Consider the following 14,059-nt stretch of genomic DNA (forward strand, 5'->3'; position numbering starts at 1 on the left):
ATTTGGCAGAAGGAGAACAACTACGTGATTAAATCTTTCAATTTTTCTTTTTGCGGGTGAAATCTCTCAATTTGACGGAAGGCTGTTTGGCCGTTGCTTCTATTTGGTGGAAGACTTGCTACTGGGGATCGCTAATGCGCGCGCGAGCGCTCCGACGCTCGATTTTCCGACCAGGCAACCTGTTCCCGATTAAGCAACTGTATCTGAACACATTATTGCTAATTAAAAAAAGAAACCCCACCCCATCACCCCGTTAAAATCAGGGGGGCATGGTTAATTGAGGGATGGAAAGTTACGTGAGCCCAGCCGGAATTTCAGGGGTGGTTCTAGATTAAACGTGCATGCACGTATGGGTTAGTTGCATGGTCAATGGAATAGTGGGGCCATCATTTAAATACATGAAAACAATGACTATGACTGATTTGGAAAGAGATAGAGCGTGTAGAAAGCTGAGTATGGCTGCGCGAAGGGGATCGCGCGTCGCGACGCTCGCCCGCGGAAGAGTCCTTTCGCTTGCTACTTGGCCAGTTCTCGTTACTATTTTTTGTAAGCTAACACAAGTGGATAGAACCAATAAACCAGGACGGAGGTAGTACCTAACACGCCCAACTCTAGCCTCTTGGCCTACATCCTAACTGCTATTTTTTTAAGAAAAACCTACTCCCTCCTCCTGCGCGTATACCTAGGTTGCCAATTTTATCACTCTAATATAAACTATATAACGCAAAAATTATATTGTTTGAAAATAAAACATCTGAAGTTTATATTGGTATATTTTTTGTAATATATGACTTGTATTAGGTTGGTCAAATTGACGACCTAGGGGTACGCGCACGCCGTGTAAACTGAGAGAGAGGGAGTACGATCTATTCATTATCTATTAAGGTGATACAAAAAACACTAGAATTAAAAATTACATTCAGATTTATAGACCATCTAGCGACAGTACTGGAGCAAACCGAAGACGCGCCTAAATCATCTAGCGACGACTATAAGTACTGGAGCAAGCCGAAGACGCGCTGCGGTCATCTAACTGCTATTGATGGCCACTTGCCTAGTTGCTTTGTGCGCTCGCTCAGTTGTTCCTTCAGAAGATACCCATAAACATTTTAGGTAGCATGCACATTGCCAAGCTCTACTTGGGTAGTTTTCAGCAACACACCTTGATTGATAAAAGGGCTCAACGTTTTAGCCCACAAACATTACCCATTTATCATCGGGACCAGGTATCACAATCATCTCTGAAGCAACTTTAATCTGGGGATTTAAATGTCACGGAATCAGATTCAAATCCTCCTCCGAAACAGTTGGGCCTAATTCAGACACAATCCCTTCATATGGGCACGTAAATTTAACTAAAACCACTGCACACCTTAAGGAACTGGGTCTAATCCCTGCCTATCTTCTAAATAAACCCATTGGAGAAAGGGTTTCCTGCTGATGTCAATGCTTGATATCATCTACAAAATCGGAAATTCCGAGCAACCGTATCTTCATAATCTTGAGCGAAGCATGCCGATATCTATGTAGCGAACCTTCTTCCCAGAATTCTCCATCTGTCGAAGTACCGAGTGGAAACTGGATCGATGACAGATCAACTGTGCCAGTCATCTTACGGCTACCAACCGTTGGGGGTTCAACCCTGGTGGCTGACTGCTGGATGCTGGACCTGAAGGATCCGTAGAGACGTGCCCTTCAACAATACAGCACTTGATTGGCTTCTCAACCTTGCCGAACGACACAGCTTTACGAGAGTACAGTTCAACGAACCTGTAGACACAAAGTAGTATAACATGTTTTGAGTAATTCAAAACCAAAAGGTACAAAGAAAGAGGCTGACAGAAGTTGCACATAAAATACGCGTGCCTGGTCTCACGAATATCCAAGGACCACTCCAGGTCTACAATACTCTAAAACTAAGGCATGCAGGAACAAGCGCCTTGCCGTTCACCTTCACCCTACCCAACCAGGCACATACCAGTTTCGAACTAAATCGGACTGTCACTGTTTTACATTGATTGATCAACATGCTACATGTACATGATATAATAAGATAACAACTCCATGGCATTGGAAGGAAGATTTCATGGTCTATAATTTGGTGGTCTTTACCCGTTAATGTACACGAATACTTGGAATCAAGCATAATATCAAAATAATACAAATCGGCATGGTACTTTCAAGGATATATATCACATGTCATTGTGCCTGCTGTCAGCAGAGTGAAATTAATGGATGCATTCCAGGAGCAAGGACATGGAGAAGATGAATAAGAATGTCCAAGATAGTGCTGATGGCTGTAGTTCAGTTATTTCAGCAATGTTGGATGAACAGCAGATTCAGCTAACAGTGAGCAACATCAGCAAATCTTTCTTCATTGATGAGATGAGAAGGGCACATGGTTTACGTGTTTTCTAAACGCTGTACTGGGGAGATTCAACAATGTGCTAACAGCATTGTTTTTTGGATTCTATAAGTACCAAGCAATAAAGTAATTACACATGGAATTTTGATGGATATCAGAAAGGAATTTGTGAAGAAACAAATAATTGTACAAGAATGTCAAAAGAGTGAAGAAAATAAATTACCTCGTCGCAGCGTCCACTGACTCCAGTTTGACAAATGCAAAACCCTTACAAATAGGATCACGGGTCTTCTTAGTTCCAGAATTTGCTGGGTTTATAGTTACCAGGCCAGGAAACCCTTTGAAAGCTAGGTTCAGGTCCTTATGTATGTTCTTCTTTTTCGGGAGGTTCCAAATACGAACATGAACGCCATCATTACTGCGATCTGTGAAAACGTACAGGAAATTCATCAAGAAACTCAGGCTTATGTTCAACAAGAATTTCTTCAAAACCTTCCACAGCTGCTAAATCACAATAATTTCAAAAGGTTTCCAAAATGCATAGCTGAGCTATCTACTAAGGAGAGCGGGCACCAATAAAATATTAGATATATACATATAAATATATAAAGTACTTAGCTCCAGATATTATTACACTGAGAGCAAAAGATAAATTGCACCATATCGACATTCACTTGAGGCTTACTGAAATTCCATGATGCAGTTTCCGAATGTTTTCGTCACTGGCCTTGGTAGTTGGACTTAGTGTGTAACGAGTTTTTAGAAATCACGTGTATATGAAGTAACGTTGTAAGATACTAATAATGGACGGTGTTAGAAGGGAAGTACCGAGCAACCGAAAATGTGAGAATTCCCAGCTTGTTGCTTGTAGGAACTGAGCATTTCTCAACAATCTTTGAAGTTATTCAATGAAAAGCAAAATATCTTTGCATTTTCCGCCTCACATTTTATTTACTTTTTGAAGTTATCCACTAGTTGGCCACATTTGTGGCCCTTGTAAGTACTACCTCTGTCTTTAAATGTAAGCTGTTCAAGCAGTTCGGATTAATCCGCCAAAACGTCTTACATTTATCTACTAATATACATAAGTTATTTCGTTTCTTTATGATATAAAATGGGAAGTTGCTAGTAACTACTGTACTACACATAAGTTATTTAGGGTGAAATTATCTTTAGCGAGTTGACTTTTGACATGTAATTTACTAATATTCCTGCAGAACATTGTAGCATTAGCTTTATATACTGAAGGAACAAATGCTACGACGTAGTGAGCTGATGAGAACGCAGAGGGAGCTAACCTGCGCCGGTTTCTGTGGCCGAGCCGTTGGTTTTGACGCTCTTGGGCGGAGCCGAGTTGCTCTTGCGCCCGGCGCCGCCGATGCCCATCTCCCGGAGAAGCTGCTCTTCGACATCGGTGGTGTAGGTCTTCCCCACGCCGAAACCGGCCGGCTTGGGCCGGTTCTTGAGAAAGATGTCCTCGTCAACCGCCTCCTCCACGTCGTCGTCGTCATCCGCCTCCTCGTCGTCGTCGTCGAGGGTGGTGGGTACCGGCTCGCGGCTCCGGCGGCCGTATTTCCTCAGGCGAGGGAAGGCGAAGAGGACGTGCGACGCGCGCAGCCGGGAGGGCGGCGGCCGCGAGAGCGAGAAGGGGCCCGACGCCGACGACGCCGCAGCGGCGCCACACGCGGTCGGCAGCTGCAGCAGTGGCATTTCACTTTTGTGTTCAGTCTGGGCGGACCAGCCATGGTGGTTTCCTCTTATCTCCGCGAGACTTAACCGGCACCGTCCGATCCTTATCGCAACCGAATCGCAGCCTCTGCCTCCGCCTCGCCCCCACGCGCCCGCCACCTCCCCGCCGGCCATTTTCCGGGCACCTCGCCGCCTCCGCCTCCGCCTGATTCTTATTATGCTTCGCCTTCGCCTCCATCCTTGCCCCCGCTTCTCTCCGCCGGGATCCCACCCCGCCTTCCCTCGCCAGTTGGCCGCCTCTCCGCTCCCAGAGCTCTCCTTCCAATCCACCGTCACCGCGCTCAGAACCCGAATCCCTCCGCTCCAGGCCGCCGCCAGCCGAGCCGCCTCCGGAGAGGAACGAGGGGGCGTCGACGAGGACGAGGAAGACGCGGACCTGGACAATGCACTCACCAAGACACGGCGGCTCGTCGAGTGCGCCATGTTCGCATCCGTTGCTGGCCTCGCCTACTTCCTCAGCAACTCCCTCGCCATCGAGGTCCGCATCCTTCTTTCACTCCGCTGTGCAATGCTGATCTGTTTCTTTTGTCTTTCTATAAATTCATTTATTTGACTGTTGATGCATGAAGCTGCTGTCTTCTTTTGCTGATGCAGAATTACTTCAGCTGCTTTTTTCCATTGCCGATAGTCATCTCCTCCTTGAGATGGGGATTAGAAGCTGGCAGGAAAACAATGGTGAGTCTGATCAAATGGTTCACTTGGCATTATATAGCTTTCATATATTTTACTTTAGTTTAGTTGATGGCATTGCCTCATCAGGTGGCTACTGTTTTACTGCTCTTCACATTGTCTGGCCCTGTCAAAGCATCGACTTATCTGGTAAGCATCTCTTTTGTGGCATATGGTTCATATCATCGTTGTGCCAGTGACATGTGTTTGGTTCAGAACATTTAAAGTTGGCAACTCACATATTTACCTTGAAACTAACTGATGTTGGTGCTGCAATCGAGTGTTGCATCGGGGGCTTCAACATCATTGTCATTGAAACGAACAATAGCTCCGTATCCTGGAACAAAATAAATCAGCGTATCTTACCACCCAAAGAGATCAATATACCGAGTGAAAAAAAAATCTGTAAGTAGAGATGGTGAGCTGCGACAGTAAATAAAGGTTAACATTCATCAATCATCGAACAACAGTATTCCTTTTTTCATCTTAGTACTTAAGTTTTGGTGTTGTTGGTAATCTACCCTTTTTCCCTTAGTTTTTTTGTATATATTGGTCTATTTTAGTTTTGTATCTTCTTTGGGACTTGAAAGATTAAAAGAACCCTTCGTTCATTCGTCATGACTCAGTAGATTTTTTACATTTCTTGGGCTTGTTTTCCTGCAGCTTATGCACGGGGTAGTTGGTCTAGCCATGGGTACTATGTGGAGGTGAGGAAAGGTGAAGCATTCACTTTCACTGTTGGCATATATGTCACTAACAGTTAATGATAGATTTGCATCAGATGTGCATATATGCAGCTGTAACTTCCACTCAGTTTTTATTGACTTTGAGTAACGTAACATTTTTCCCATCCTCTGTCATCAGGTTGGAGACCGATTGGATTGCTTCCATCATAATCTGCTCAATTGTAAATATCTTCTCTCAATTGGTATTTCATGTCTATAGATATATTGCTGATGACATATGGATTACATAGCTTAGGATCGGAACAACATTACCTTGTGAAAGATCTACATAGAGTTAGGTCATTGATATTTTCGCAATGTTTGACATAACTATGTAGTTTCTATTTGAAATATGAATCAAATTGTCTAGTTCACGATTTTAATAGTTGCAAATCTCTGTGCTCTTTCTTGTACACCTGTTAGATATCCTTTGGAATAAATTTCTTTGCTTGCACAATAGAGGGTTACCTTTGTGCTAGTCCTTATCACAAAATTACCAAGCAAACTATAACCAATACCAAACATGCTTATGTTCTTTTCGTTATTCTTAACATATGAAGTAGCAAATTGCAATTGATATCTCTTCTGGCAAGCACATCATTGCCAGTTGGTGTTTCTTCTTAACTTACATGATGTCTAATATGACTGAACGAAACTTCCTCGTAATAGGAGAATAGAGGTGGGAGAGAGTCAAGAGACAATAGATGCTGGTGCATAAGCTCATGTGTCCTTGAGGAGAATGGGGGTAGTTGATAGGCCTACATAATATCTGAATTCAGAATCATTGGGTAGAAATAAATAAACAGCCTGCTTTGCTAATAACAAAATTCAAGATCATTTGGTAAGAAATACTCCCTCCGTCCCAAAATAAGTGAATCAACTCTACAAAGTTGAGTCACTTATTTGGGACGGAGGGAGTAGATACTAAGATCTAGATTGACTTAAAACTAGATCCATATCGGAATTTCGCCCAGTGATCATGTAACACCCCCTTTCCGGTGTGATTGCCGACATGAGGTCTCTCTCTTAGTTCGCCTGACTTGAGGAAGAAGCAGAATGAGAACAAGGGGGAAGTATGAGGAGAATTTAGAGCTTTATTCCTCAATTCAGACTTAGTCATTTCTGCATAAAAAACGGGTTAATATAGGCAACAGCCCAACACATGCTACGCTGCCCCCACTTTTCAGAGCTTAACAACCCCCCCCCCCCTCTTTCCACACCACCCGGTACATAGCTGGCACACCAGTGGCGCGCTATCCTGTCTAAGACGCGTCGTCGCGCATGACGGATCATTTCCATCTGACATTTGTGCTACTCTTATTTTTAGTCCTTAAACTGAATTTCAGCTGACAGTTTGCTTTGCAGATCCGTGCGGTGGGAGCTTGTGGATATGTGTTAGTTTCATCGTTCCTGATACGAGAAAACATTCTTCAATTGGTATGTCTATTCAACTCTATTCAGTGATTCTTCAGTTGAGAAAAGATTCTTCAATTTAATTCATCGACTACTAATCATTTCAGATAACCGTTAACGTGCATGCCTCCTTAACGTACATTCTGGCGGCGGCTGGTATGAACGCAGTTCCATCCATGGATGCAATATATGTAATCTTTGGGACACTGGTAATTTTTAACATGCCAAATTATACCTATAGCATGAACCAGTTCAGAAAGTAACTTCCCTGTCTTTGGCAGCTTCTACTTAATTGTGGATTCTTTGTCTTCATACTGCACATAATCTACACAATCTTCCTGACCAAGCTTGGAATCAAGCCTTCGCTGAGACCTCCACGATGGCTGGGCAAAGCAACTTTTAGTTGATAGGTAGAATGCCACCATACTCGTTTGTAGTTGAAAGTTTGTGCCCTGACTGAACTTGCAGCATTTTAGTTACAACTTACAAATGCTCCCCCATTACCCACAGCATGCCGGCGTGGCAATTGTGGCCTTTGTAATATGAGCATTATTGTTCGGCTTCCTGGTGCATGATTGTGGTTTTCCTGACAAGATTTTTGGTGATTGTGATTCATTATTGGTGGAATTGACTGATCGACAAGTGTTGTAGACTTGGTATATTGTCCCAGTCACGCCTTCTCTTTTTTCTTTTTCTTTTTTTGCATTCTCTTAACCTTTTCCGTCAACTATATTTTAAATTTTGGGGGCATTACTCTCTCATCTCAAAATGTAAGTCCTATTCATTTTGTCCAAACTCAAACTTGCTTAAGTTTGATTTTCGGCATTCCATTAACCCTTTTCTGTTAACCATAGGGTATTACTACACCATCGTTTAAGTTCTCTCTACATACATTAATGTTGAATCTAGAGCTTTGCTCTCACGAACTCTTCGTGAAGACAGTGTCTTGTTTTCCGTCCTTTTGCATGCCTTCCATGCCAGGAATAATGCTTAGCGAGGCGCAAACGTTAACGGTTATGGCAGAGTTTAGAAAAGATTCAGTGATTCTTCAGTTGAGAAAAGATTCTTCAATTTAATTCATCGACTACTAATACATGATGTCTTTCTTGCAAGCGCCACGGAGGTATGGCAGAGTTTAGGGCAACTCCAACGCGGATCACCAAACGGATGGCACCAAATGTCCGCGGACACTTTTGGACGTGTTCACGGATAGCCGGCCAGGTGCCGATCATCCAACTGTAGGCACCAAATGTCTGCCCGCTCATTTTTTTTCCCCATGCCTAGAGTGCTAAAAACAATGAAAGATAAATAGCAAAATTCTTCAATAATTGAAAGATAAATATTCCAATGCAACAATAATTCACATATAAATATTACAATCCAAACAAAAAGTTTTGAAATGAAATAGTTCAAATTTGAATTCAACTTATTCGGACACAGATACTCGATCAGATAATTCTGATGAGACTGACATGTCAATGAATAGGAGGGTTATATCTCCACTGCTTACATTTCGGATTCAGATTGAAAAGATGAAGTGATATGATCCTGTCTTTTGTAACATTATTACAGTATACGTTTGTCTCTTTTGTACTCTAGTTCTCAGAAATTCTTTGATTTATGTGTGCCGTCGAACAAGAGAACTGGAGGCTGGATGCATTAATGATCTGTCAATAGCTCCAGTTATACAAAATCTGGGTTATAGTTCATCAGTTATCAGAGTACAATACATATGCATGACTAAGTATTATTGCTGCAATTCTGCTTCAGTGTTAGGCATATCAGCTTCCTTATTCATTCCTGGCATTTCCATGATCACATCAAAGCCTTTTCACAATGACATAAAAGGCAATTCATCAGGAATCGCGTGGTCTCTTTCCAGCTACGGCAAAAATGTACTGTTATAGTTCAGCATACTGCCGTGAGGATGGACAGTTCATCCCTGATGATGTTCTCAACCAACCGATCAGCCACATCATCATGTTTGTCACGTGACTGAAGAGAGATTATTCATCAGACATTGTAGCTACAGAATTTCTCACGTGCGACGAGCTTTATTCACAGAGTTGCTGCCAAAACACAGCCTGACAAAAATTGTTCACAATATTATCACTTATACACATCTCATGTCTATTACTTATCTTATTATACACTCGATTTACTATGTTGGATATATGATACTCCCTCCGTTCCAAAAAGCTTGTCTTAGATTTGTCAAGATACGGATTTATCTAGACATGTTTTAGTGTTAGATACATCCGTATCTACATAAATCTAAGACAAGCTTTTTGGGACAGAGGTAATAGAAGTTTGTTTATATATAACTTCTTGACTAACGGTCTGGGCTTGCAGTAGAATATGGTAGGCCTATGTTGTTTGTTTGTTTGTCTAGAAGCCGACACACTGCGTATACTGAGCGTAGGCCTCCGATTGCATGCCGATTGGCGCACGGATGACTTCATCTGGAAGATCGAAGGCGTCGACGAGTTCTCGAGCAACAAGCCTCACTTGGTAACTGAGGTAGTCTACCAGTTTGTGGATAGCCTGCAAGCATACAGGGGAGCATAGTAGCATCAGGTCCTGGTTCTGGTCTCAAGCCAAGGACTGACATTGCAGTTTTGTACTATGGGGTTCATGACAAGCATATAAAAACCTTGGCTTTGTTTGGCGCGACATAGTCTACATTCCGATATGTCCCGATGTCTTTCCAGATCCTATCGAGCGCATAAAGGTCGCAAACCAGCTTCAGTACTTCACGTGTTTTCGCATCAGGGCAGCTGCATAGACACATCACAAGTCATTGTTGTCGCATTAACCTCACTGGATAAAGTCAAAAGGGTTACGAACACAACATCTGGTGAGAGTGCGCTTTGATAGTTCACCTTTAATTTCTATTTGTGGTTCAGCTAAACAACAAAATGAGGATAGGGCTCGAACACAAAAAGTAGTCCTCGGTACCAGAAGTTGCAACAGAACTATACTATACAAAGGGCGACAGGAGGGTTTTTCAAGGGATAATTCTAAAACTCGAGCACAAATAATCATGATCGACGGGTGGTAAACTGGAGTCAGGGCGACAGGAGGGTTTTTCAATGCTTTCGCTGATCTCAACCAACCAAATCTTCACTGTAAGTATTCAACAAAATCTTACTAGCAAAACTAATGTGTCAAGCTACCTAGTAAGCAATGATGGTAAGAACAATGTAACTGAGGACACAAAGACTACCTCTTCACTGCTTCTATAAACCTTGCGAGGATGACAGCCTCAACGTGTGATTCCGCGAGCGTGAGCAGATGGTTTAAACATCTGTTCCACGCACCAAAACCTCCAAGTGTCTTCATGTGCTTCTGGAGTCGAGCAGCAACACTATGCAGTAGTCTAGATGTTCGGTACTGAGAAGAGAGTTTATGCAATCAGTGCAGGACTTCTACCCAATTGCTACTGATATTATAATGAAGATAAGACTCACTCTGAATGCATCCAGCTGAAATTTAGGATCCCTTAGATGGTCTTCCCCTTCCCACCGAGCAGTAACGGGGTTAGGCTGAGACAAGTAGGTGCTCATGGAGTCTCTCAAGTAGTTCCAGGTGACTGAGAGTGTTCCTCCCTTAAATTTTTGCTGATATTGCTTCAGGAGATCGCCAGCAACCTACAATAGCATTGTGATAAGAGATACAGTACAATATTTGAGGTATAAGTAACTTCATATCACATGAAATGACTCACCCAAACTTCTACCCACAATATGTAATTAAGTGTGAGTTCTTAATATATGATACTCCCTCTGTAAAGAAATATAAGACCGTTTAAACGATCTTATATTTCTTTACAGAGGGAGTACTAGCCTTTCAACTATCAGTGAACCTGCCCATCAAATATTACAAAAATGAGCTTTGTAAAGGATTCCGATTGGTACCTGCTGCAGCAGAACTGTATTGTCTCCTTCAAATGTTTGAAATATATCATGGTCATTCCGCAGATCACCAAAACGATTTACAGCAGCATACCCATGGCCACCACAAGATTCTCGGCATATGCTAATAGATTTTGCTGTGTATGAAGTTATGTAGGACTTCAACCCAGATGAAAGTACATGGACATCAGCGCTAATATCCTCGTCATTGGTTTTCTTCATTTCCGAGTACTTATCTACCAAATACCGCCTGGCAAAATGAAATGCATACGCTGATGCCAACATAGGCATTAGTTTGTGCTGGTGAGATTGGTAATCCAGCACACTGATTTCAGGCTGCTTAGGTGGACCAAATTGTTGACGCAGTAAAGCATATCTAACAGCAATGGTTACTGCAACTTTGAGTATACCCACAGAACTATATGCAAGACTAACTCGTCCCCCGACAAGCTCACCAAGGGTTGCTGCAAATCTTTTATTAATTGTGGGGAGACTGCTTGTGTATTTTCCATCTCGCGCCACATCACCGAATCTGTTCAGAAGATTGTCACGGGGTATCCTAACTGAACGGAATCTCAGGGCACCATTATCCACACCATTTAGGCCTATCTTGTGCCCACAATCATTGATCTCAATTCCAGGAAGAACAGCATGGGTTTCAAGGTCCCGAATCGGGACAATAAATGCATGAATTCCCATGTCAGCAGGTTCCCCTCCTTTTCCCTGAAGCGGTAAAATTAACCTCGCAAAAACAGTAGCGAATTTTCCATGAAGAGCTGAGTTGCCAATCCACCACTTAATGGCTCCATCGTTTGGTGTATCAATAATGAACTCATCAGTAACTGAATCAAATGTAGCAGTGGTCTGTAGGGCTTGAACATTGGATCCTGTCGAAAAGCAACAAACATAAATGAAGGGAATCTTTTCAAACTATTGTAAACAGTGTTCTAGGTGTTGCAGAAGTCCCAATAGACAGTTAAACTGCAAATCAATCAAAGTACCAGACAAGAAATCAGCAATACAGTTGAAATAATTGAATAGATAATCTAACCATGATGCAGTTCTGTCATAGCAAAACAGCCTGGATAATCCAAATTATCGATTTTGTCAAAGTACTTTTCCCTGTGCTTCTTGGTTCCCAAATTTATTATAGAACCACCCCAAAGACTGCGTTGACAAGCAGGCAAGTTAGTGGATTTATAGCAACGAACAGACAAGGAAAAGGTAGCACGTAAAACCAGTAAATAATAGTTACAAATGTCAAATGATGTGTTATTGTCCTGCTAAGATCCTCAAATAAAATAATCCGACATACCGCTGAGGGCATTTTGCATGAATTCCAGAATGATAAAAGGTGCAGTGTTTGAGGTTGTATGAAATGAACCACCAACCAAACTCTAGATGCATGTATACCCTAAATAATCCCAATACTTGAAACAGAATGGGTACATTTCACAATAATAAACTGTGCAAGCAATCATCCCTGTAGGCAATCAAATGGCTCATGAACTAACCATAACCAAAGTTGTAGAAAACCAAGCATCTTAATCAAGAATTAATGCTTCTTCTTTCGCCACTACAGTTAATTAGGCCGACGCTACGGCAGCGAAAAGCTATCATCTACTATCAAGCCACCACAAAATATGAACCCATGTGCCCTCGTGCTGAAACTCTGTTTTCAGAGTCCTTGTCGCACTCATAAGTGCCTGCCCCCAAAAGGAGAGCAATTGCAGCCTACCGTACATGAAGTAGGTTGCAGTTATGCTATCAACAGATCCATGAAGTAGGTTGGGGCATTAAGTTATCAACAGATCCAAGCCCACACTCATAAATCACATTCACCATGCTCCAAGTTAGAATCCTCGTGAATGGGATAATCAGTATGGTCAAGATCAGTATGATTTGTGTTATTCACAGTCAAAAGAGTAAAACAAAAAGATTTAGTTACTGATACCGACAGTCAAATTAACAACTGGTCCATAGATGTAGTTCGAAGTTCGCCTCGTGACATCAAGCAATTATGTAAGCCCTCTAGTTAACCTTTTTTTTCAGATGGAACCCTCTCGTTAACCACCAACTAACAATCCCCATATCTATATGGAACATATGGAAGAAATTCAGGATCGAGTTGTGTTCTTTACCAGTTTATTTGTGAGGGAATTACTTAATTGCCAGTAAATTAACTGCCACGCGCGGTGAAAAAGGCAAAGCGAACCAACCTGTACTGTACGCCGAACTTGACGGCGAGGGAGATGTCGAGCCCGCCGACGGCCTCCATGACGGCGAAGTACTCGTCGGGGTCGTCTGCCATGAGGCTGAGCGGCCGCACCCCGGCCTCGCGAACGAGCGCTGCCATCTGCCGGAAGCAGAGCTCGCGGTGGGCGGCCATGGGCAGCTCGACGGGCGTGTGGAGCTCCGGCCGCTCGACGAAGAACCTGTATAACCGATCCTGCGTCGCACGGTGCCGCCCGCGCAGGTACGCGGTGAGTGCCGCCGCGTCCGCGTCCAGGCCCCCCGCCCGCCGCCTCCCTGCGCACGCGGCGGGTACCAGAGAATTGGCCCCCTCCGGAGCGGGTCGATCGGAGGGCTGTAGGAGGTGGAGGGAGAGGCGTCGGAGGCGGCGCATCGCCGGCGTGGAGTCTTCGTCGTCGGAGCCGTAGCCGGAGCGGGACATGGTGGCCATGGCGACGGCGGTGAGGTGTTGGATGGAACGGGTGCGGGCCGGGGCGGGAGTGAGAAAGCGAAGCCGAGGTTGTTGGGGCCGTTAAGTTAGGACGTTGCTCTCGGCCTTGCTTGGTAGGCCCCAAGGACCCCTTTCTTCCACCCCAATCCACAAACCCATCATATTTGTGGACCCTAAATCAAAAAAAATTCACCATGTCACATTTTTTTTTGCAAAACCCCATCTGGCAGTTTGCAAAAACGTTTGATCGGTCGATTACATGTGTTTGAGGGAAAAATAGAACGCTGGGGCTCACTGTCAGATGGCGCGTTGCCCTGGTGAAGACCACGCTGGTCACACACCATTAGACGACGGTCGCCAAACACTAACACACACACACCCCCCCCCACACACACACAGATAAATCGATCCTCAACCGGTTCCTCCTTGCCACCCGCACTCGCTCCCACCCATGGAGTCTGACAGCAGCGGCTGCTCCGTCGGTGACGGAAGGGACGGTCACGACCTCTCTATCGACGACAGGGGTAGTCCCCCATCTTTT

The 14,059-nt window shown here is 43.7% G+C and overlaps 2 protein-coding genes across 7 annotated transcripts; one reads left to right on the forward strand and one right to left on the reverse strand.

The window, feature by feature from the left end:
• The first annotated feature begins 3,647 nt into the window (after positions 1-3,647).
• On the forward strand, positions 3,648-7,548 carry LOC123168677 (uncharacterized). 4 transcript variants are annotated; one of them, XM_044586543.1, is made up of 8 exons: positions 3,648-4,592; positions 4,709-4,789; positions 4,874-4,933; positions 5,447-5,490; positions 5,648-5,690; positions 6,862-6,945; positions 7,029-7,130; positions 7,203-7,548. In XM_044586543.1, the coding sequence occupies exons 1-8, from the start codon at positions 3,837-3,839 to the stop codon at positions 7,326-7,328; spliced, it is 1,296 nt and encodes a 431-aa protein (XP_044442478.1). In that variant the 5' UTR covers positions 3,648-3,836; the 3' UTR covers positions 7,329-7,548. The 4 variants fall into 4 exon arrangements, with proteins under 4 accessions (XP_044442478.1, XP_044442480.1, XP_044442479.1 ...); XM_044586545.1 differs by having other exon boundaries at positions 7,029-7,112; XM_044586544.1 differs by having other exon boundaries at positions 6,874-6,945.
• LOC123168675 (acyl-coenzyme A oxidase 2, peroxisomal) lies at positions 5,078-13,582 on the reverse strand. 3 transcript variants are annotated; one of them, XM_044586540.1, is made up of 7 exons: positions 13,055-13,581; positions 11,887-12,002; positions 10,839-11,722; positions 10,392-10,571; positions 10,148-10,314; positions 9,575-9,698; positions 8,956-9,465 (listed from the first exon to the last, which is right to left on the reverse strand). In XM_044586540.1, exons 1-7 carry the CDS (start codon positions 13,516-13,518, stop codon positions 9,310-9,312), a joined length of 2,091 nt encoding a protein of 696 aa, XP_044442475.1. In that variant the 5' UTR covers positions 13,519-13,581; the 3' UTR covers positions 8,956-9,309. The 3 variants fall into 3 exon arrangements, with proteins under 3 accessions (XP_044442477.1, XP_044442475.1, XP_044442476.1); XM_044586542.1 differs by lacking the exons at positions 8,956-9,465; positions 9,575-9,698 and adding an exon at positions 5,078-5,120 and having other exon boundaries at positions 13,055-13,582; XM_044586541.1 differs by lacking the exon at positions 9,575-9,698 and having other exon boundaries at positions 8,956-9,005; positions 13,055-13,582.
• Positions 13,583-14,059: the final 477 nt, after the last annotated feature.

This window comes from Triticum aestivum, chromosome 7D (genome assembly GCF_018294505.1).
Source record: "Triticum aestivum cultivar Chinese Spring chromosome 7D, IWGSC CS RefSeq v2.1, whole genome shotgun sequence".
Classification (NCBI taxonomy): Eukaryota; Viridiplantae; Streptophyta; class Magnoliopsida; order Poales; family Poaceae; genus Triticum; species Triticum aestivum.